Source organism: Lepidochelys kempii, chromosome 7 (assembly GCF_965140265.1).
Source record: "Lepidochelys kempii isolate rLepKem1 chromosome 7, rLepKem1.hap2, whole genome shotgun sequence".
Classification (NCBI taxonomy): domain Eukaryota; kingdom Metazoa; phylum Chordata; order Testudines; family Cheloniidae; genus Lepidochelys; species Lepidochelys kempii.
In genome coordinates this window covers 912,553-932,700 of record NC_133262.1, presented here as the reverse complement: position 1 = coordinate 932,700, position 20,148 = coordinate 912,553, and the positions used below count along the sequence as shown (strand labels likewise).

The 20,148-nt window shown below is 66.2% G+C and overlaps 2 protein-coding genes across 7 annotated transcripts; one reads left to right on the top strand and one right to left on the bottom strand.

Annotated features, from left to right (window-relative positions):
- Positions 1-561: 561 nt before the first annotated feature.
- RPUSD3 (RNA pseudouridine synthase D3) lies at positions 562-7,215 on the top strand. Of its 2 annotated transcripts, XM_073350818.1 has the most exons (9): positions 562-660; positions 1,896-2,041; positions 2,338-2,382; positions 2,588-2,684; positions 3,075-3,182; positions 3,452-3,536; positions 3,711-3,837; positions 4,051-4,190; positions 5,073-7,215. In XM_073350818.1, the coding sequence occupies exons 1-9, from the start codon at positions 593-595 to the stop codon at positions 5,253-5,255; spliced, it is 999 nt and encodes a 332-aa protein (XP_073206919.1). In that variant the 5' UTR covers positions 562-592; the 3' UTR covers positions 5,256-7,215. The 2 variants fall into 2 exon arrangements, with proteins under 2 accessions (XP_073206919.1, XP_073206920.1); XM_073350819.1 differs by lacking the exon at positions 3,075-3,182.
- Positions 7,216-8,458: 1,243 nt separating this feature from the next.
- Positions 8,459-19,972, bottom strand: LOC140914004 (tubulin tyrosine ligase 3-like). 5 transcript variants are annotated; one of them, XM_073350817.1, is made up of 15 exons: positions 19,753-19,972; positions 19,438-19,523; positions 18,540-18,641; positions 17,865-17,974; positions 16,045-16,210; positions 15,334-15,395; positions 14,608-14,736; positions 14,305-14,419; positions 13,836-13,964; positions 12,436-12,628; positions 12,208-12,356; positions 11,595-11,838; positions 11,077-11,512; positions 9,616-10,138; positions 8,459-8,597 (listed from the first exon to the last, which is right to left on the bottom strand). In XM_073350817.1, exons 2-15 carry the CDS (start codon positions 19,499-19,501, stop codon positions 8,542-8,544), a joined length of 2,478 nt encoding a protein of 825 aa, XP_073206918.1. In that variant the 5' UTR covers positions 19,502-19,523; positions 19,753-19,972; the 3' UTR covers positions 8,459-8,541. The 5 variants fall into 5 exon arrangements, with proteins under 5 accessions (XP_073206918.1, XP_073206915.1, XP_073206914.1 ...); XM_073350814.1 differs by lacking the exon at positions 8,459-8,597 and adding an exon at positions 9,218-9,519; XM_073350813.1 differs by lacking the exon at positions 8,459-8,597 and having other exon boundaries at positions 9,218-10,138.
- Positions 19,973-20,148: the final 176 nt, after the last annotated feature.

The window sequence follows — 20,148 nt, the reverse complement described above, 5'->3', positions numbered from 1 at the left end:
TCACTATTGCCCCGGGCTGCTTGCTATTGCCCCGCCCCGCCCGCGGGCTGGTCGCTGTTGCCCTGCCCTGCCCACGGGCTGCTCCCTGTTGCCCCGCCCCGCCCGCGGGCTGCTCCCTGTTGCCCCAGGCTGCTCGCTATTGCCCTGGGTTGCTTGCTATTGCCCTGCCCCGCCCGCGGGCTGGTCGCTGTTGCCCCGGCCCGGCCGCGCTGGGGCGCAGCTCGGCGGCTCCCGGACGGTCCCGGTCCCCTCTGGGTCGATGGAAGTGGGGGGCTGCCCGGGGCGGGGGGGGGCTGCCCGGGGCGGGGGGGGGCTGCCCGGGGGCGGGGGGGGGGCGGGCGAGCCCGGGGGCGGGGCGGGGCGGGGGGGGCTGCCCGGGGGCGGGGCGGGGGGGGGCGGGCGAGCCCGGGGGCGGGGCGGGGCGGGGCGGGGGGGCTGCCCGGGGGCGGGGCGGGGGGGGGGCGGGCGAGCCCGGGGGCGGGGCGGGGCGGGGCGGGGCGGGGGGGCTGCCCGGGGGCGGGCGAGCCCGGGGGCGGGGCGGGGGGGGCATTTCCGTCTCTCCAGCCCCCGCCCGGCACCGCGCACGCGCTAAATGGCGGCGCCCCGATTCCTTCTCTGCGCGGGGGGGGGCCCCCGCGCGGCCTGCAGCGCCCGGGCCTGGTGAGGGGGCGGGGGAGGATGTGGGGAGGGGGCTGTGCGGGGAGTGGGGGGGCCGGGGGAAGGGAAAGGGGCTGTGAGGGGAGCAGTGGGGGTTGTGTGGGGGGAGGGGGGCTGTGAGGGGAGCGTGGGGGGGTTGTGGGGGGAGGGGGGCTGTGAGGGGAGCGTGGGGGGGTTGTGGGGGGAGGGGGGCTGTGAGGGGAGCGTGGGGGGGTTGTGTGTGGGGCTGTTCAGGGGAGCAGGGGGGCTGGGGGGAAGGGAAGGGGGCTGTGAGGGGAGCAGGGGGGGTTGTGTGTGTGGGGCTGTTCAGGGGGGTTGGGGGGAAGGGAAAGGGGCTGTGAGGGGAGCAGGGGGGGTTGTGTGTGGGGGGAAGGGGCTGTGAGGGGAGCGGGGGGCTCTGCGGGGAGTGGGGGCTGTGAGGGGAGCGTGGGGGGGTTGTGTGTGGGGCTGTTCAGGGGGGCTGGGGGGAAGGGAAGGGGGCTGTGAGGGGAGCAGGGGGGTTGTGTGGGGGGGAAGGGGCTGTGAGGGGAGCGGGGGGCTCTGCGGAGGGGAGGGGGGCTGTGAGGGGAGCGGGGTTTGTGTGGGGGCTGTAAGGGGAGCTGGTGGGGCTTTGTGGAGGGGAGGGGGGCTGTGGGGTGCTGTGGGGGGAGGGGGCTGTGAGCGGGGGGGATCTGCGGAGGGAAGCAGGGGGTTGTGGGGGGGCTGTGTGGAGGGGAGGGGGGCTGTGGGGGGCTGTAAGGGGAGCGTGGGGGGGTTGTATGTGTGGGGCTGTTCAGGGGAGTTGGGGGGAAGGGAAAGGGGCTGTGAGGGGAGCAGTGGGGGTTGTGTGTGGGGGGAAGGGGCTGTGAGGGGAGCGGGGGCTGTGAGGGGAGCGTGGGGGGGTTGTGTGTGGGGCTGTTCAGGGGGGCTGGGGGGAAGGGAAGGGGGCTGTGAGGGGAGCAGGGGGGGTTGTGTGGGGGGGAAGGGGCTGTGAGGGGAGCGGGGGGCTCTGCGGAGGGGAGGGGGCTGTGAGGGGAGTGGGGTTTGTGTGGGGGCTGTAAGGGGAGCTGGTGGGGCTTTGTGGAGGGGAGGGGGGCTGTGGGGTGCTGTGAGGGGAGCAGGGGGGTTGTGTGTGGGGCTGTTCAGGGGAGCGGGGGGCCGGGGGGAAGGGAAGGGGGGGTTCCCGTCTCCACCCCAGCAGGCCGGGCTCACTGGTTCTGCTGCTTGGTCCCAGCTCCCCTGGCTCTTCCTCCCCCCAGGTACCAGCAGCCCCTGAGGCCGGGGGGCCCTGGGAGGCAGGCGGCCGGTGGCCCGGGCAGAGGCAGCATCGTGGGGCAAGCCGGGGGGCCGTGGAGCCGGCAGGAGGCGCTGGGGCTGCTGGAGGCAGCGGTTGTGTACCGGGAAGGTACTGGGGTGGCACTAGGGGTCGGTGCTGGGCGTGGGGGGGTGTGGTGTGGAGGGGGGGCGGCGCTGGGCGTGGGGGGGCGGCGGCGGCCGGGGAGATGGGGCAGCAGAGCAGCCCTGCTGAGGCCTGGGCGGGAGGGCGCTGGCTGGCTGCGCAGCAGGGTGTGGCCACGGGCAGGGGGTGTGGCCGTGGGTCTGGCCGTGGGTCTGGGCTGGCTTTCGTCCCAGAAGAGGGGGTCTGGGACGCTGGGGAGGGCTGGTCGGCCTTCCCTGACCTCACCTGTTCCTTTGTTTCAGGGCCACTGGTGGCCATCAGCAAGCCCCCAGGCCTGGCTGTGACCGGTGAGTGCTTGCGGTCCACGTCTCCCACATGCGCCGGGCACTGCAAGGCCGCCCAGAGGAAGGGGCTCGTCCCTCCACTCCCGGCCTGCGGGGGAGCAGGGGGTACAGGGGGTGTTCCCCTGGCCACCCACAGGAGTGACACTTGGGGTGGGGGGTCAGGCCGGCTCTCCAGGCTCATGGCTCCTTCCCTGTACTCCCCTCCCAGGCAGTCCAGGGCAGCTGAGTGTGATTTCGCTGCTCCCAGATCTGAGCCAGAGGCTGAGCCTTCCCCATGAGCTCCACGTGGTCAAAGCAGCCGGGAAGTAAGTGACTGGGGAAAGGCCAGGGATTGGCTGCCCACGGAGAGGAGGAATGGGTGGTTGGTTGCTGGGATGGGGCAGGAGAGGGAGGGAAGGAAGCTGGCTGGTTTGCGGGGGAATCGGAGGGCAGGGGCCTGGTTGGCATGGGTAGGGGAGGGAAGGGAAGGGTGCTGGGCAGGGAAGGACTCTGGCGGGGGTAGGGCAGGGGAGGGTGCTGGGGGGTGGGGAGGGTGCAAAGAGGCAGGCAGGAGAGGGAGGGGTTGGCCCTGGGGGGCGGGGAGAGGAGGGCGTGGCACTGGGGAGCAGGGGGCTGCCTCTCCGTACCTCAGCGCTGTGTTCCCATCTCCGGCACTGGCTCCGTGCCATGGGACTGAATCTGACGCCGTCCTCCAGGGACAGCTCTGGCCTCGTGCTTCTCTCCGGCTGCCCTGGCACCACGCGGCAGCTCCATGCATTCTTCACGCAGCTCCGGAGAGCAGGGCGCCCCCCCGCCACTTACCGGTGAGTGAGACCCCACCCCTCCCACTTACCGGGGAGCGGGCTCCATCCTGCAGAGTGCTCCTGCCCCGGCTGGCGAGTGGAGCGTCCCTCTCCCGCATCCCGCAGCAGGGCGCGTGGCCGTGCGCCGGAGACTGCTCTGTCCTGCAGCCCCAGGGCGCTGACTCGTCTCGCTCGTCTCCCGTTCTCTGCCCCGCTCCCACCCCAGCCCATTGTGAGCCCCGGAGCCCAGAGAGTACGGCCACCCTGTAACCCCCTCTCCTTCCCCCCAGTGCTGTCACAGCTGGGGTCCCAGCTGCCGTGGAGGGGGAAATCCACACAGGATTGAAGCTGGAGCAGGTTGGGGACCTGCAGCTGGTAAGGAAAGGGTGAACTGGGCTGTGTGTTCCGGGGGGCTGCAGAGCTCTGTGGGGCAGGCTGTGTCCTGGGGGCAAAGGGCTGCGGGGCCCCAGGGTGGGGATGGCTGCAGGGCCTGGCCCGTCCCTCCGGCTCCAGCCTTCCCTTGAGCGTGTGGCTCTGCTCTGGTTGCAGGTGGTGCCGGTGGCTGGCCCGTCCCGCCGCAGCGTGGAGAGGAAGGAGGTGAAGCAAACCCTGACCCACTATAGGGTGCTGGGCACGGCTCCGGGCTGCAGCCTGGTGCAGCTCCAGCCCATGACAGGTGGGGAATGGGCCCCGTGAGGGAGCCCCGTCTTCAGCTCTTCCTGACAACCCTGCCCAGCAGCGCCCCAGATTGGGGGGTGAGGGGCTGAACTGGGAGGTCTCCTGCCATCCTTGTCAGGGAGGGGCTTTGGGCAGGAGGGGCTGAGGGTGCGTTTGCTGCCCGTGGGTGGGGGCGCGGTACCCATATTAACCCCCACTCTCCTCGCCACAGCCTTTCCCAGCCAGCTCCTGGTGCACCTGACGCTGCTGCTGTGTCCTGCGCTGGGCGACCACGTGTACTCTGCCCGTGTGGGCAGAGTCCTGGGGGAGCCCTTCCTGCTGCCTGCGGGGAGTGCTCTGCCCCACACACAGGTACCGGGCTCTGCCCCACCCCGCCCCGGGCACCCCTTTGCTGGTTGCACACCATGGTCCCACGGCTTGGGCTGGAGCTGTGGCTTGGTCTCAGGGGAGGCCCGTCATTGCTGAGCTCTGCATGCAAAGCCCCCCGGTCAGCCCAGCATGCAGAGCACTTTGCCTGGCCTGCCATGAAGGGGGCCAGGGCTGGGATAGCAGTGGGCTGTGGGTCAGGAGTGAGGGGTACCTTGGAGTGAGTGAACAAAGGACTTGCCGGACTGGCTGAGACCTGGGGGTCACCTGGCCCAGCGTCCAGACCAGATGCTGCGAAGGAAGGGGTACGACCTGCCTCACACTAGGCCTCCTCCTGGTTTCTGGGAGCTGGTTGAATATCCCTTCTTTGCTGCCTATCGTCCAGTCCTTCTTGGTGTCCTCAGGGCCATCCTGTGTCAGTGACTTCCACAGAAGACTTATGCATTGTGTGACAGTGTTTCCATTTGTCAGTTTAGAACTTCATTGAGAGTCCCTGTGTTAGTAGCTGGGCGTGTCCAATCAACCTGTCTTCCTTCTCCAGACCCCTCTTACTCACCTCAGTCCGCACTAGCAATGCCAGTCTTCAGTCACTCTTCAGAGGAGGGTTTTCAGCCTCCGGTCCTGCAGCCTCTGCCCTGTGTCGTGTGGGATGGGCTGAGGATCCCACTCGGGCGGCCGCTGATTGTACAAAGCAATGTCCTCTCCCCACTTCTGTGGGCTGCTAGCTGGCAGAGCTGGGGCCTGGCCCTGCTCACTTCCTTTGAGTGCCACGTTCAGTCGCTGTTGGGGATCCCTGCCGTGCCGGGGGGGACAACGACTCGGGGGCTCAGGAGCGAAGAGCCCTCATTTCTCTCTCTCTCTCGGCAGGTCCTGGGCGAGCAGCTGCTCCGCAGGCTGCGCCTCACTCAGGAGCTGCTGCATCGCCTGCCACTGCATCTCCACCTGTACCAGCTGCTCCTCCCGACAGCTAGTCTCACCGCGCCGCCCCCACCCTTCTTCCTCCAGACGCTCCGTCTGCTGGGACTCCCTGGGAGCCAGAGTGTGCCGTGACGGGGCGCGCCCTGGCCCAAATGGCCACTGAACAAGAGGCGGGCCCAGCTCTGGGGGGGAGAGGGCGTTTCCCAACCGGGAAAGGAGCAGAACTCACCCCGGGGATGCTGCTAGGCTCGGGTCTCCTCTGCATCCCCGCCGGTGGGACTCCCCGCAGGGATGGTCTCTTGGAAGGCCGAATAGCCGTGAACATGCACCTTTCCCCCTCTTCCTGGAAGGCTCCATGCAGGACGCTGCTCCGGACTCCTCCCTCTCGGTGGGGGGGTGCAGCAGGACAGCCCCCCGGTGCCCCAGCTAGTCTGTGCGCTGGGCTCTGTGCCACCAACAGGCTGGTTCTCGGGTTTAGCCACTCTGATCTTTATATGACCAAACAGTGGCGGTCCCGCAGCTGGCAGGGGTGTGGGGGGCACTGATCCTTCTGCCTCTTGGGACCTTTCCTGCTTTTCTCCTGGTTACCATATCCCAGACTTGCCAAACGGTGGGTTGGGGTCTTGTCTCGTAGCTCCCTCTGGCTCTGTCAGCCACACCTGTGCAGGGGCCTTTGGCCTCCCTGGCCCACCCCTCGTCCCACTCTGTCTCCTTGCTGAGCTGCCTGTGTCATGGGTGTTCAGGGTCGGGTGCTCCCCAGCGGCTGGGATTGGCAGCCCCTCCTTGGAGGAAGGACCCTCACGGCTGCCCCCCATCTGCAACTCACACCAAACCAGTGTGTCCCCAGCCACGCCCCTGCGGTTCCCTGCTGCTAGGGGGGCTGGGCTTACTAGTCAGCTGGCTGAGCAGAGCGGTGCCTGTGGGGCGCTCCCTGCAGCGAGCCTGGGGCTGGCCCAGCTGGGTGTGGGCACAGCATAGCCCATCTCCCGCTGGCGCTCCACGCAGCGACAGCGCCTCACCCCACGCTCTGCGGAGGGGTGTCTTTGAGCAGCTTTAACGCCCTGCGTGTGCCGGCAACAGCGCCTGGGTGGGCAGGGCGACAGCCTGGAGGGAAGGCTCTCTGAGGTGCAGGCCCCCATCAGCCCCAGACCAGCAGGTTTCACAGGGGGAGATGGCAGCAGTGAGCATGTCCCAGAAGCCCTTGCACTGGCTGCCACTAGAAATAAGCTGTTGCAAGGAGCTGCCAGCCTGCGAAGGAGTCGTGAGCAGTCGCAGTTAATTTCCCTCTGCTTATGTGTGAGGCTGTCCTGTGGGGCAGGGGTGGGGGGGGTGCAGCAGTAACCCCTCCCAGGCCCACTTCAGCTCAACCTGCAGGGGAGCAGGGCCCAGCTTCCAGGTGAACCCTGACGGGCTGCTGGAGGCCATGGCCCTGCAGGCCTCTTCCTGGCCAGAGAGCAGAAGCCACTTGGAGAGGCAGCTTCTCTGGCCCTGCCTGTGAGCATGGCCTTCAGGGGCTTCTTCCAAGAGGGCAGACCCCCTTGTGCCATGTTCATGGCCACAGTGTCCTGCTGCTGGAGGCATTAGAGCAACAGGGCCAGTACATTAGAACTAGGGTATTTTCTGTGTTTTAAACGTGTACATGCCTAGACTGCATCCAAACCACGGCAAATCCTCCCAGGCAAGGGCAAATGCAGCTGTCGGGGGGCTCTGGTTTTCTGGTGTATGCACTCCCAGTGTACCTCCTGGGGAGATTTGGGGGAATCCATGTACAAAACATGATCATTGGACAGCTCTGTGTAGGTGGAGTTTGCCCTTGGCTGTCAGGGTGCCTCTTCCAGCCCAGGGAGAAGGGGGGCAGTGGTACTCCCAGGGATGGCTCTGCTAGAACAACAGGTACGCTAAGGAGGGTATTTGTGCTGGGAACAGTCTGCAAGGAGTGGCTTGGAGCAGTTGAATATCCTCAGAAGCAGCTGAGGAGCCAGGTGTTGGAGGTGGGGTTTATAAACACTGAGGGGCTCGCAGGCAGGGCTGCCTGTTCTGGTTACATGTATTCATCACATGACAGAATCTTTAATTAAAGCTTCATCTTTAATTCTTGGAGATTCCAGGCCCATGCTGGAGGGTTGGGAACCCTGCTTCCAGAGTAGGGCCAAAGGGACATGGGGGTAGCATAGGGCCATTTCTGCCTGTAGGCCCAGCCGGTGGAGAGTGGCACTCCCATGATTCACAGTAGGCATGAGCTGCAGGGGGCGATCTTGGCCATTCAGAAGGGTGAGGAACTGAGGCAGGGGGCTCTGTGCAGGGTTTTATTTTGTTTGGCTGTAACTAAGAGTGACCGGTTTAGAACCCTTGTCTGGCTGCTTTCACGAGGAGTGCCCCTGAAGAGGTCAGCTGTATCCCAGAGTGCCCACTGGGCAGTCTGGGGGCTCAGCCCTGGTCTGGGGGCCTCGGGTAGCTGGGCTGTGGGGTAACAGGCAGAGTCTGTGCCAGTGAAGTCAGGGTGCTGCACCCCACTGAGACAAAGGGAAGCTGAATGCACAGGGTCTGGCAGGATGGCCCCCCAGAGCAGCCTTGGGTGTGCTCAGGTTGTGTGAGACGGTCCCCTGCTCTGTGTCCCCCACCCTGCTGCGGTGCTGTGAAACCATCCAATCCAGCACTGGGGCGGAGAGCCCAGCCCACAGCTGGTCCCAATGCAGTGAAAACAAGGGTTTGCCCATTGGGATGGGGGGCAGGCCCTGCCTTCCTTAGGGGGCAGCTTGTGGTGAAGGGATCAGGGGGCAGGTCCTGGCCTGTCTGCACTGTCGTCCGCCGCCCCCCCCCAACAGTGCCAAGGCTGGCTGCTTGCAGGGGCACTGGAGCAATGTGTACGGGGGGACTGAGCCATGGAGCCAAACTGCAAACCCTGGATATGATGGAAACCACGTCAAACCCCTGCACTCCTAGTTCCAGACCCTCTGGCCACTTGTGGCCTGTGGTCTCAGGGCATGACCAGGAGCTGATCCTACCCTCATCCTGCTTCTCAGTCTCAGCCCTGGGCGCTGCAGCCAAAGCACCAGCTGCTGTGACCATTCTCTGCCCTGCTCTGCCGCCTGCCCCAGCTGGTGCCTTTCCCCCTCTCTGCTTTCTGGGTGGGGTCCCTGGTCCCTTGCGGGCTCCTCTGCCTTTGCCCGCAGTGCCAGGTGTCCTCAGATGTGTGCCCAGCCCCCTACAGGTTGGCTTCACTGGCGGAGTCCAGCAGAATGGGGCAACCCACTGCATCCCTTGCTGCTGTGGGGCCCCAGCTGAGGCCAGTCCATCAGGAGGGTGGCTGCAGGCAAGCAGGGCCGAGGGCCATGCCCCAAGCACTCAGGGGCTCACTGCTGGAGGTGGCTGCCTTGCTGCCAGGGTGGGGCCAGCTGCTGAGCAGGTGCAAACCAGCCTATGGGTTTCCAGCCGGGCAGCAGAGGCCTGGGAGCCTGCCTGTCTCTGCGGGGCCTGGGAAGGAAAGAGAAATAGGCAGGGGCAAGGCCCAATCTGGGGAGCACTGGCTGGGTCTGGTCTGTCCCTCCCCAGGGCATGGCCCCATTCAGCTGGGCCACAGGCCTCGCTCACTACCCTATGCCCCCTGAAGCCTGCTGCCTCAGGGCCTCTTCACGGCCTCTGCCAGGGTGGTGGCTAACTCCATGCCCCCCTTAACCCCCCCCCAGGGTGGTGCCCAGCTCCTTTCCCCTCACCACCCCCCAAGGGCAGTAGCCACCTCCCCCCCCCAGTGGTGCCCAGCTCCATGCCATACCCTGGCTCAGAGTGGTGCCCAGCTCTGCCCCCACCCCCCAGCACAGGGCAGCACCCAACCCACTCCCCCCCGCCCCCCCCCCCCCCAAGTTTTCATTTCAGCTGCAGAGCTGGGCAGGTGTGGGAAGGAGAGACAGGCCAGAGGAGCCAAGCAGCAACCCTGTGTGCCAAAGGTGAGGGGAACGGGGGGCTGCCCCTTGGGCTGGGGCTCATTTGAGATGTGGGACCTGCTCTGCCTGCAACCAGCCCCAGAGCCCCCTGGCCCTGCCAGCCGCCGCCTGGGTGAAGGCAGCCCCAGGTTGCGTTTTCTGCCCACATCACAAACTCCAGCTCCTTCTCTTGAGCCCTTTATTGGAGGGCACCAGCCCCTGGCATGACTCCCTCGCTGCTGCCAGCAGCCCCAGGGGCAGCTCCCTCCATCACCTGCACATCCTGTCTCTCTTCTGCTTCCTTCTGCCCACGTCCGTGTGCAAGGCCCCGAGCTCAGGGGCAGAGGCTGGGTGCGGGGCCCAGCGCAGCCAGCCCCTGGCACACTGCTGGCCAGGCCCGGCAGGAGGGGCTGGGGGCCTCTCCCGCAGCGCAGCCTGGGCATGTCCCCACTGGTGCTCCGGCACATGGGGCTTCCCTGGAGAGCAAGCAAGGGAGTGAGTGGGGGTGGCAGCGTGCCCACAGGCCAGCTGGAAGGTGCGCAAGTCCCGCACGTGCAGCTGCAGCTCCCTACCTGGCTGCCGGGCCGGTCTCTGCAGCTGCTCCTTGTTCTTGCTGCACTGGAGGTGGAGCCGTGGGGGTGCCCTGGGGCTAGGGACCGCCACCTGGGAGCTGCACTTGAGACAGAGCCTGGGCTGGGGCAGCGGCACCAGCTTGTCCCCCAGTGGGGAAGTGGCCACGCTGTGCATCTCCAGCAGCCTCGTCTTGCCTGGCTGTGCTCGCAGCTTGCTGAGCAGCTTCCGCCGGGGGCCAGCTGCAGCACAGGCCCCGCTGGCTGCCCCCTTCTCCCTGGCTCTGTTCTCCTTGCCGCTGACCGGTGCCGGGGGCCTGGCGACCCTGGCGAGCTGTGGAGCCCTAGGCCCACGAGGGGAGCTCTGGGGGAGTGCTTGGGAGTGCTGCGGGCAGCTGGGCACGCTGGGGCCCGGCCTGGGGCTGGCACTGGGGGAGAGTCTGTGGTTTGGAGGCCGTGGCTTTTTGACAGTGGATCCTTCCACCAAAAGGCTTATTCCTATGTACTGGGGCACATCGACAGCCGCCTGCGGGAGAAGGCAGGAGAGTGCTCAGTGCAGAGCCCCGCAGCCCTGCCAGGTCCAGGAGTGCCCACAGGGGCTGCTGGGGCCTGGGCACAGGCGCCCTGCTGGGCTGGGCTGTTGCTTTTGGATTAGTTCAGGGCCCCTGGGTGGCCGTTAGGTGCTCTCCCACTCTGGGAAGGGACAGGGAAAGTCCCCAGTACCGGGCTGGCATGTGGCCACTGTGCAGGCAGTGACAAGCAGCGCACAGTCCCTGACACGTTCTGAGAGGCCTCCAGGCAGGGCAAGGTCAGGCAACAGGGCTCACTCCCTGACACGGGTGGGTAGGACTTAAGGCTGGTCCCTGCAGCAGCACAGGACCCTCTAGTGCCCATGGGGCAGCACTGACCCCAAGGACAGAGTGCCCCCTACTGAGCCCCGCACCAGTCCCTGCTGGTGAGGGTGGGGGGGCAGCCCCACAGCCACATTGGGGCCAAGCCTGCCCCTGGCTGGGCCTATGCTTAGTGGGACTGCTGTCCCCGGCCTTGGGGCTGGCCTCTCCCTGGGTGCTCTCTGTGCCCTCTCGCAGCTCAGCTGGTCCATGCAGAGTTGGGCTCCCTGTGGGCGTTGTCTGGGTCCCCTCCCAACTCAGCCGGTCTGTTTGGGGCTGGGCTACCCCTGGGCACAGTCCAGGCCCCCTCCCAGCTCAGCTATTCCGTTTGGGCTCCCCCTGGGTGCTCTCCAGGCCCTGTCCCAGTTCAGCTGGTCCATTTGGGGCTGGGCTCTCCCTGGGCACTGTCTGAGCCCCCTCCCAACTCAGCCGGTCTGTTTGGGACTGGGCTCCCCCGGGCGCTCTCCGGGTCCCCTCCCAGATCAGCTGGTCCATGCAGAGTTGGGCTCCCACTGGGTGCTCTCCAGGCCCCGTCCCAGCTCAGCTAGTCCGTGCAGGGCTGCTGGGGACTCACCTGCTTGTAGATGAGCTCGAAGGCCCCCGTGGGGCAGCTGCGGTTGTGCTTACGGTCAATGACCACGCGGAGCGTGTCCTCCTGCACGCTGGCACACAGCTGGCTGGTCACGGCCGTGGAGGCCGCCATGGTGGGGCTGGCATTGATCTCGATCAGCCAGGGCTGGCAATTCTCCCCGAACATGAAGTCTGCCCCGTACAGCTCGAAGCTGCTCTTGCGGAACTCCACCACATCCTGGGAGGTCTGCATGGCATGGATGATGGCTGCCTTCATGCCCGGGATGATCACCTCCTGCCAGGCACCCGCCGCCCCCACCTGCTGCAGATGGGCCTGGAACTGCTGTGATGACCACATGTTGTCAGGAGGAAGCTGGGGATGGCGGCTCAGCGAGTTCTCGTAGTGCCTCTGGATGGAGTTATTGCACAGGTGGATGGAGCTGGGACCGAGAGAAAGGGGCTCAGTGCCCGCAGCTGCACATGGCCAGCCCACATTGCCCTCACCTGGGGCCTTGCACTCACGTGTCCAGGTTGTGCAGGGAGAAGGGCTGTGTGCAGAAGCGGAGGTAGCTGTCTCGGTAGAACCAGATGGTGAGCGGGTTCCAGTCCGTCACCAGGAACCACTGCCGCAGGTCGAACTTGGTGCCGTGGATGAGCAGGGGTCTCTCGATGTATTTCTGCACCACCCACTTGCCATCCTTCACGATCATGGGGTCGCAATCCACCAGCTTCAGCATCTCCTCCAGGCGGTCCATGCAGATGATTCCTGGGGGCGAGCCCAGCAACCCCATGACACACAGCATGTGGGGAGTGGGGCTGCCCCAGACTGCACACAGCTAGAGCAGCACACAGGCTGCAGTCAGGGCCAAACAGAGCCCAGAGCCTCCCGCAGTGAGTGAGAAGCCCCCACAGCAAAGCACAGGGCTGCCCCACTGGCTGTGCAGGCAGAGGGCAGGCTGGGGGATTGGTTTGGGGGAGGTCATACCCATTGCTTTGCCAGTGTCTCAGTGCCAGGCTCCCTTGCAGGTGGGATGGGGGTTTCTGGCTTCGGCCAGGCAGGCCCCAGCAGCTCCCCAAATGCAGCAGGGGAAGCGGGACCGTCCCCACTCTCCATGGCGGCAGGACCAGGCCTTACCTCTGCCCCGTGACTTGGCTCCCGGCTTCACAATCCAGATATTGCGGTCCCCCTCCATCTCTAGCTGTGGGAGCACCTCGGCCAGGCGCTGCAGGAAGTGCTCGCACTCTTCGACATAGGAGACCAGCTGATCCAGGAGTGCCCCTTCGCTGCAGTCAGACAGCCCAGCTCAGAGCGGGGCAGGTGAGCTCCGCCTCCCTCCCCCGGGCACCGCCCCGCAGCACTTACTGAACCACCTGGTAGTAGGCGCGCAGGAAGTCCCCCCAGCGTGCCCCTGTCATGCACAGAGGGGACTCGGGCTCCCTGTCGATATCCTGGTGCCTCAGGCTGCTCAGGTGCTCCTCGCAGGCCTGCAGGGCCGTTTCGATGAGCTGTGGTGGCAGGGGGCTGCCCTTCTTCCCGCCAGTCCCTCCTGGGGACTCTGCATGGGGGAGAGCGAGCCAGCTGGCAGGGCTCATGGCATTGCACAGAGGGTGCATCGTGTGGGTAGGTGCTGCTGGCGAGCCCTGGGGCTCTAGGGAGCACAGCAGATTCCGGCTGGGGGTGTCTCCCTCCCGTGGGGTCTGCACCTACCTTCCCCATGCTCCAGCATGCCTAACCCTGCCCTCCTGTCTGTCTGAGCCACAGAGGCTGACAGCACAGCAGGGAGCCACCAGATCTGGGGAGTGTCCCAAGTCGCCTACAGGGGCTGGGCTGGGCTCTGCCAGCATGGGGGCAGCGAGCTACCCTGGGGCCTGGCCCCCTCAGAACTCCCCCCAGTGCTCTCACAGCCCAGGCCCCCTACACAGCCTACTCCCTCGGCCGGGCCCTCGCGGCCCCACTCTCACGCAGGCGGAGGCCGTGCTCAGAGTCCTGGCAGCTCAGCTCGACCTAACTGTGCAGCTGCCCCAGGGAAGGCCACAGTCGCTGTGACAGATGCTCTCAGAGCGGGGAGGCCTAGGGGGACGTGCGCTGCTTTCAGTGCAGGGTGCCGGTGGGGATGGGGATGGTGGTGGGGGGACCGGCGGCAGTGGAGGCGGTCGTGGTGGAGGCAGTGGGGGGATCGGTGGGGGGACGGCGGGGACCGGCGGCAGTGGAGGCGGTGGGGGGATCGGTGGGGGGATCGGTGGGGGGACGGCGGCAGTGGAGGGATCGGTGGGGGGACGGCGGCAGTGGAGGCGGTGGGGGGATCGGTGGGGGGACGGCGGGGACCGGCGGCAGTGGAGGCGGTGGGGGGATCGGTGGGGGGACGGCGGGGACCGGCGGCAGTGGCGGCGGTGGGGGGATCGGTGGGGGGACGGCCGGGGACCGGCGGCAGTGGAGGCGGTGGGGGGATCGGTGGGGGGACGGCGGGGACCGGCGGCAGTGGAGGCGGTGGGGGGATCGGTGGGGGGACGGCGGGGACCGGCGGCAGTGGAGGCGGTGGGGGGATCGGTGGGGGGACGGCGGGGACCGGCGGCAGTGGAGGCGGTGTGGGAATGGCGGTGGTGTAGCCCAGAGGAGAGGGAAGGAGCTGGGGCTGCCTCCCCAAAGGCTGGGCAGGGCAGGGCTGTTGCCCTCTGCCGCAGAGAGTAAAGCAGGCGGGTTCGGCAGCGGGGCCGTGACCTGCTTGTCCCCCCGTGCACTCAGCTCTCCTGTCCAGCACCTACCTGTGGACTCGCCGGCCTTCACGGGTCCCTGTGCGCTGGAAGCCGCCGCCGCCCCCCAGGCAGGTGAGCTCCAGTACCTTTTCACCACCACTTTGAGGATGCTCCGGGCGGCGGTGAGCCAGAAATCCTCTGTAAGAGATGGCGTCACCACCGCTGGTGGCCAGGCCCCAGAGCGAGGCAGGGCCATGGGGAGTGCTAAGATTGGGGGCGGGGGGCTAAGTTGGGGGCAAAGGAGGCTGGATTTTCAGGGAGATGGCTCACTTTGCAGAATGGGCCCCTTGGGGCAGTGGGGAGCCCCTGACCCCTGGGGTCAGCTGGGAGCCCCCCCATCCCCCGGACAGCCCTCTGCCTCCCCACAGTCAGCTGGGAGGCCCCCACATCACCCTGGACAGCCCTCTGCCTCTCTGGGGTCAGCTGGGAGCTGCCCCTCCGCGGAGCTATATGCCCCCCAGCACAGGGCAGCGCTCACCGATGAAGGCGTGCTTCTCATCCTCGGCACCCAGCCGGTAGCAGCGGGGGAAGAAGGTGTCGGCATCGGCCTGGTCGAACCAAGGCAGGTTCCGCAGGTTCAGACACAGCCCCACCTGGGAGAGAACAGAGCTTGGTCCTCCTGGGCCCTCACACCTGGGGACTGACCCCCGCATGGCCCCCACTGCTCCTCGCCCACCAGGGCCATGTGTGCACCCCCTCCCTGCGCAGGCCCCAGCCCCACACCCTGCCACCGCAGGCGAGGTTGGTGGTGGGACCCCCAGGCTGGCCGCCCTGCACTCACCTTGGTGGTGAAGGAGCCTGCCTTGGCGTAGTGGTTCATCACCTGCTCCTTGCGCAGGAAGCGGCAGTCGATGGCGTCTCGCCGGTTTGTCCAGATGAAATAGGGCATCTGGTTGCGAACCAGCCGCGACTGCCCATGGGAGAGGGGCTGGTGTGAGGGGCCGGGGAAGCCCAGGGGCACCCGGCCGGGTCTGTCCTGCCTAGGCTTTCTCAGCAGGCCAAACACCAGGGCACCCAGAGCCTCCGCGGTGCAGACAGGCCCATGCCCAGCAGCTGTCTGCAAGGGACGGGGCAGCACAGCACACAGCCCAGCCACTGGTCGTGCCAGCCCTCAACTCCTGCAGCCAAGGGTCCAGCAGAGCCCAGGGCTAGCCTCACCAAGCTCCTCAGTCAGACAGCTCCAAGGGGCCGCCCCTGCCCCGCCCCAGCCTGAAAGTCCCCTGCTCTGCCCAAGCCCTTCTAGGGTGACCAGACAGCAATTGTGAAAAATCAGGACAGGGGTGGGGGGTTATAGGAGCTTATATAACAAAAAGACCCAAAAACTGGGACTGTCCCTATAAAATCGGGACATCTGGTCACCTACCCCTCCCCCGTGCTCTGCCCCGGCCTGTACGCACGACTCTCAGCAGGCGATTCTGTGTGGAGGGTCCTGTGAGGCTGGCCTTCCCCCTGTGCCAGAGGGTGCAGGCAGATGGGGTGACCTGGGCTCCTCCACCCCCAAACTAACCATGAGGTCGTAGGTGCCATCAGGGTCATCATCCTGTTCCTCCTCTTCCTCGTCCTCCTCGTCTGGGGAAGAAGAGTAAGAGCCAGAGGGAGGCCAGTGCACTGCTGCCCCGGGCTCAGCGCTCGATGGCCCAGGCTGCTGAGTACTCTGATCTTGGGACCCACACGCTCCCGGGGACCTGGCAGGGCTGGGGGGGCACTCTCAGGGACAGGGCTGGGGGAACCTGGCAGGGCTGGTGCACTCCCGGGGACAGGGCTGGGGCAACCTGGCAGGGCTGGGGGAACCTGGCAGGGCTGGCACACTCCCGGGGACAGGGATGGGGGAACCTGACAGGGCTGGGGGAACCTGGCAGGGCTGGTGCACTCCCGGAGACAGGGATGGGGGAACCTGGCAGGGCTGGGACACTCCTTGGGGACCTGCCAGGCCTGGGGCACTCCCGGGACCGGGCCAAGCGTATCTCAGAATCTGGAGCCACCCCACAACAAGGTTTCATGGTTCCCCAGCAGTCTCCTTAGGGCCAGGGCCCAGGCTGACCCTCCTCCTGTGCTATGGTCCCCTGAGCTTGCTGCCCCCAGCGAGTCCTAGGCCTGAACAGGGACCTGCGCTGGAGAGCCCATGGCCAGAGCAGCTGGAGAGCCCTGGCACTGGGAGAGGAAAGATCTGCCCTGGGGGGGGCCCTTTGTCGGGCCCCTCCACATGCCCAGCTCTCACCCTCCTCGGCGCCGTCGCTGTCGTCCCCCTCCCCATCCTCCTCGCCGTCGGGTGCTCGTTCCCGTCGGCATGCCACCTTGGGGGCCTTCTTCTCCACCCAGCCCCGGCCACGCAGCAGGCTCCGGATCACGGGGTACGGGCCATGCAGCATGAAGATCTTCCTTTGCTGGAGGGGAAGGAAACTGAACGCTCCACGCAACGGGGTCCAGCCTGAGGCACAGCTGGGCCCTGGACCCCCTTAGCACAGACATGCAGGATAGGCACCCCAGGGGGTCAGACAGAGCTCAGGCAGGCAGGGCCACACAAGGCCTGTGTTGGGGAACGCCTGGGATATGTGAGGCCTCAGGGTGGGAGGGATGTGGAGGGCTGGGGGAATGGGAGGGAGGCCAAGGTCATGTGAAGCCTGTGGGGGTGTGTGACCAAGTGGAGTTTTATTTGTCGTTATGTTGCATGTGAGTCCTACTGTCCTATACCAATCCTGTGTGTACCTCAGTTTCCCTGTGTGCTGCATTAATACTGCAGTGGTGGGAACTAGGTGTGTGATTTTGCTGAGGCTCTCGGGGCAGGTGAGACTGCCCAGCTGTTTGCAGCTGTGTAACCTAAGACATGAGGGGGGGGGGTGCAACCAGGTGACACCTTTTGCCCAGGAAGCAAGACAAGGAAAAGGAGGAGGGGCAAGAGCGGGTGTCTGAGGTCGGGTTGCTGGAAGCTAGGCAGTCGGCATCTGGCCAAGGCATCTGGCCCAGGACTCCCAAGATGGACTTGGCTGAAAGTCACTGATTTCTCTGCTAACGAGCTCTGTTCTACGCTGTTTTCCTGTCATCTAATAAACCTTTTGTTTTACTGGCTGGCGGAGAGTCACGTCTGACTGCGGAGTTGGGGGGCAGGACCCTATGGCTGCCCCAGGAGCCCCACCCAGGCGGACTTGCTGTGGGAAGAGCACGGTGTGGAAGGGGATTTTGAATGCTCCAAGCTCAGACCCAGGAAGGTGGAAGCTGGGGAAGCTTCTTGCCCTGGAGATAGTCTGCTCCGAGAGAGGAGGCTCCCCCAGAGTCCTGCCTGGCTTCATAGGGAGCAGTTCCAGAGCATCGCCCGGGGACTCCGTGACAGGGGAGGACATGGGAGCTGGGGGCATGTAAGACTTTGCTGACACAAAGTAAAACTATTTCCCCTTGTTTATTCCCCCCGCCCCCCTCCTCAGACGTTCTTGTTAACTGCTGGAAATGGCCCACCTTGATTAGCACTACAAAGGGTTTTCTCTCCCCCGCCCCCCACTCTCCTGCTGGTAATAGCTCATCTTAAGTGATCACTCTCCTTTTCCACTGAATGCATCCGATGTCTCAGGAAAGCTCATGCTCAAATAAATTGGTTAGTCTCTAAGGTGCCACAAGTACTCCTTTTCTTTTTGCTGGGGGAGAGTATGTCTGGGGGAAGGGCACGTAGGGATGGGGAAGATGGGGGAGTGCATGGGTACCCGGGGAGGTTGCATGGGGTGGGGCAGGGAAGGGGCAAGCAGAGCCTGGCGTGCCCACAGGGCCTTTGGACAGGTGGGGATGTAGAGGAGGGGCAGGTAGGGCTGGAGGGAGGGGAAGCGGGGGAGGGGCAGGCAGGATGGGGGGGAGACAGGGAGGGGCAGGCAGGGCCCAGGGGGAGGCAGTGAGGGGCAGGCAAATGGGGGGGCAGGCTGGGTTGGTGGGGAGGGGCAGGCAGGGCGGTGGGGGGAGGCCGGGGAGGGGCAGGCAAGGCCTGTGGGGAATGGGAGGCGGGCGCTCCTGGGGAGAAGATGGGCTGCACGTGGGGCAGAGCGAACAGCCCCTCACCTTGACGGCTCTCTCCACGTGCAGCCTGGCCTGCTTGAGGCGCTCTGGGTTGAGAGGGTAGCAGCCACTGCTGCGCCGGGTGCGCCCCTCGCTCGGAGGGGCTGTGAGCCCTGGAATGGGAGAACAGCCCAGGGTCACCTCTGCTAGACACACTCCAAGCTCTGGAGCCCCAGCTGCTGCCCGCATGCCTGCCAGGCCATGCTCGGGGGCCCTCACCCATGGCACTCTGCTCTTTCTGCTGCTTCAGGGGGCCCTGAAGGAAGGGGGGTTGGCTCCTGGCAGTGCCGCTAGCCAGGAGGCTGGGTAACGGTCCCCCCTGTGTTGCCAGCCCTGGGCAGGTCATGTGCTAAGGAACAGTCCCCAGGACAGGCTATAGGGGGCGACGGGCTGAGGCGTGCCCCCCCGCAGTGGGCAGCATGGGGAGAACTGGCTGGGGGGCTCTTGGTCAGGCAGGCCAGGGTGGGGAAAGGGACCGAGCCAGGGACACTCTCCCCTGGTGCCAGGCCCTGTGTGCTTCCACTGGGAGCCCAGGTGCCTTGGGCTGGCCCAGGCCATGCCCTGCATGCCTGGGGTTGCTCTGCTGCAGGGACTAGCCATGGCAGCCAGGTGCGCCAAAGAAAAGGGGCAGGGAGGGCAGAGAGAAGCGTTGGCCTGGACCAGCTGCAGGGCTCCTACCTTCCTGCCGCTGCCTCCTGGGGCCAGGGGCAGCAGGGCCCTTGCGGCGGGCAGGGAGCAGAGCTGCCTTCTCTGTGCCAGCATCCCCCTCGCCGTCAGCACCTGCGTTCAGCCAGGGGAGCAGCACATCAGGGCCAGGCCCTCACCCGCCGAGCCTCTGTGAGCAACCTGCCAGGGTGTATGGAGCCCACAGCAGGCTCCAATGGCTGCCACTGTCTCTGTGGGAGGGGCTGGAGGGGGTGGTCTGGGGGTGTCCTATGCTCCTGCTAAGGCCAGTCTCAGGCCCAAATGGCTTGGGCTGACCCTGCCCCACCGGCCAGCGGCTGATGGGCTCCCAGTGTGGGCAGAGGAGCTGGCAGAGGAGCTGGCAGAGTTCATTCAGTCCCTGGGACTGGCAGTGCTAGTGCCCCGCGGCCTGCAGGAGCAGCTGTCCCACCCACCTTCGTCAGACCTTCCCCTTCCCTGTCCCCCCACCCCCATGACTGTCACCTCCCGTGTGGCTCGCTGAGAGGGATGTCGATGCCCCTACATTTGGCTAGCGCCACCCTCCCAGCTCAGAGTCCCTGACAGACATTACTGAGTTCAGGCCCAGCATTCTCCAGATGGGGAAACTGAGGCACACAGGGGGGTGGGGGCTTTGCCCAAGACCAGACAGCCAGTGGGTGGCAGAGTCAGAACAACCCTGCAGTCCTGAGCCCTACACAGTCATTGCCTCGCAGTCCTTGAGCAGGGCTCTTGGGGGCTGCTGCTCGTCTCCAGCAGCCCCGACTTGGGGCCTTGCTTAGCAGGCGGGAGGGGCCATTCGCCTCCCAGGCTGGCATGCCACCACTGCTTCCCAGAGCTGCACAGAGCCCCCCGACAGCGCCTCCTCCGCTCGGCAACCCCCAGCTCCCCTCACCTGGGAATCCATGGGGCGCGTTGCTCTCTGCGCAGCCTCTTGGACAGCCCGGCTCTGTCAGCATGGCTCAGCTCCCAGCCAGCCACCTGAGACGGAGAAGGAGAAACTGGTGCAGCTGCGCCTCCTTGTGCCCCACCAGCGAGTGCCAGGGCCCCTTGCGACCTGTCGACACTCCCACAAAGCCGCACGTGGCCCCTGTGCAGCCTGAGACCCAAACACACCCTTCCAGAGGAGCCCCTGGCATCACCCCCAGGGCACCAGCTCCCAGCGCAAGGGCCAAGCACAGTCACGCATGGGGCAAAGCAGCCTCCCCACCTGTGGCCAAGAGAGCGGAGCCAGGGGGGGCTCAGCAGCTTGACAGCCCCGGCCACGGCACGACCACAGAGCACACGGGGCCAGAACGAGGGCCTTGTCGCCAGCCCCATGGGCCAGCTGGGGGACAGTAAGTAAGAGCCTGCACGCTGGCCAAGACAGCTCCGGTGCCCCAGGCAGCCAGCAAGGCCATGGAGACCACCTCCATCTCCCCGACTGTATCACCCCTGCCCTCCTCACCCCCCCAAACCTTGACCCCTACAGGCCCCCCTGGCTCCATATCGCCCCAATTCCCAACCTGACCATGACCCCACAGAGCCCTCCCATATCATCCCCAATCCCCACACTGACCGTGACCCCCCCGCCCTCTATATCGCCCCCAATCCCCCCACCGACCCG

Coding starts and splice junctions, on each gene's coding strand:
- LOC140914004 (XM_073350813.1), bottom strand. CDS start 19,501: ATGCTGACAGAGCCGGGCTGTCCAAGAGGCTGCGCAGAGAGCAACGCG. Junction 17,975..18,539: donor CAGGAGGCAGCGGCAGGAAG/GTAGGAGCCCTG, acceptor CTCCCATTCCAG/GGCTCACAGCCCCTCCGAGC. Junction 12,629..13,835: donor GAAGGCCGGCGAGTCCACAG/GTAGGTGCTGGA, acceptor TCCCCCATGCAG/AGTCCCCAGGAGGGACTGGC.
- RPUSD3 (XM_073350818.1), top strand. CDS start 593: ATGGCGGCGCCCCGATTCCTTCTCTGCGCGGGGGGGGGCCCCCGCGCG. Junction 661..1,895: donor GCCTGCAGCGCCCGGGCCTG/GTGAGGGGGCGG, acceptor TCCTCCCCCCAG/GTACCAGCAGCCCCTGAGGC. Junction 2,383..2,587: donor CCCAGGCCTGGCTGTGACCG/GTGAGTGCTTGC, acceptor CTCCCCTCCCAG/GCAGTCCAGGGCAGCTGAGT.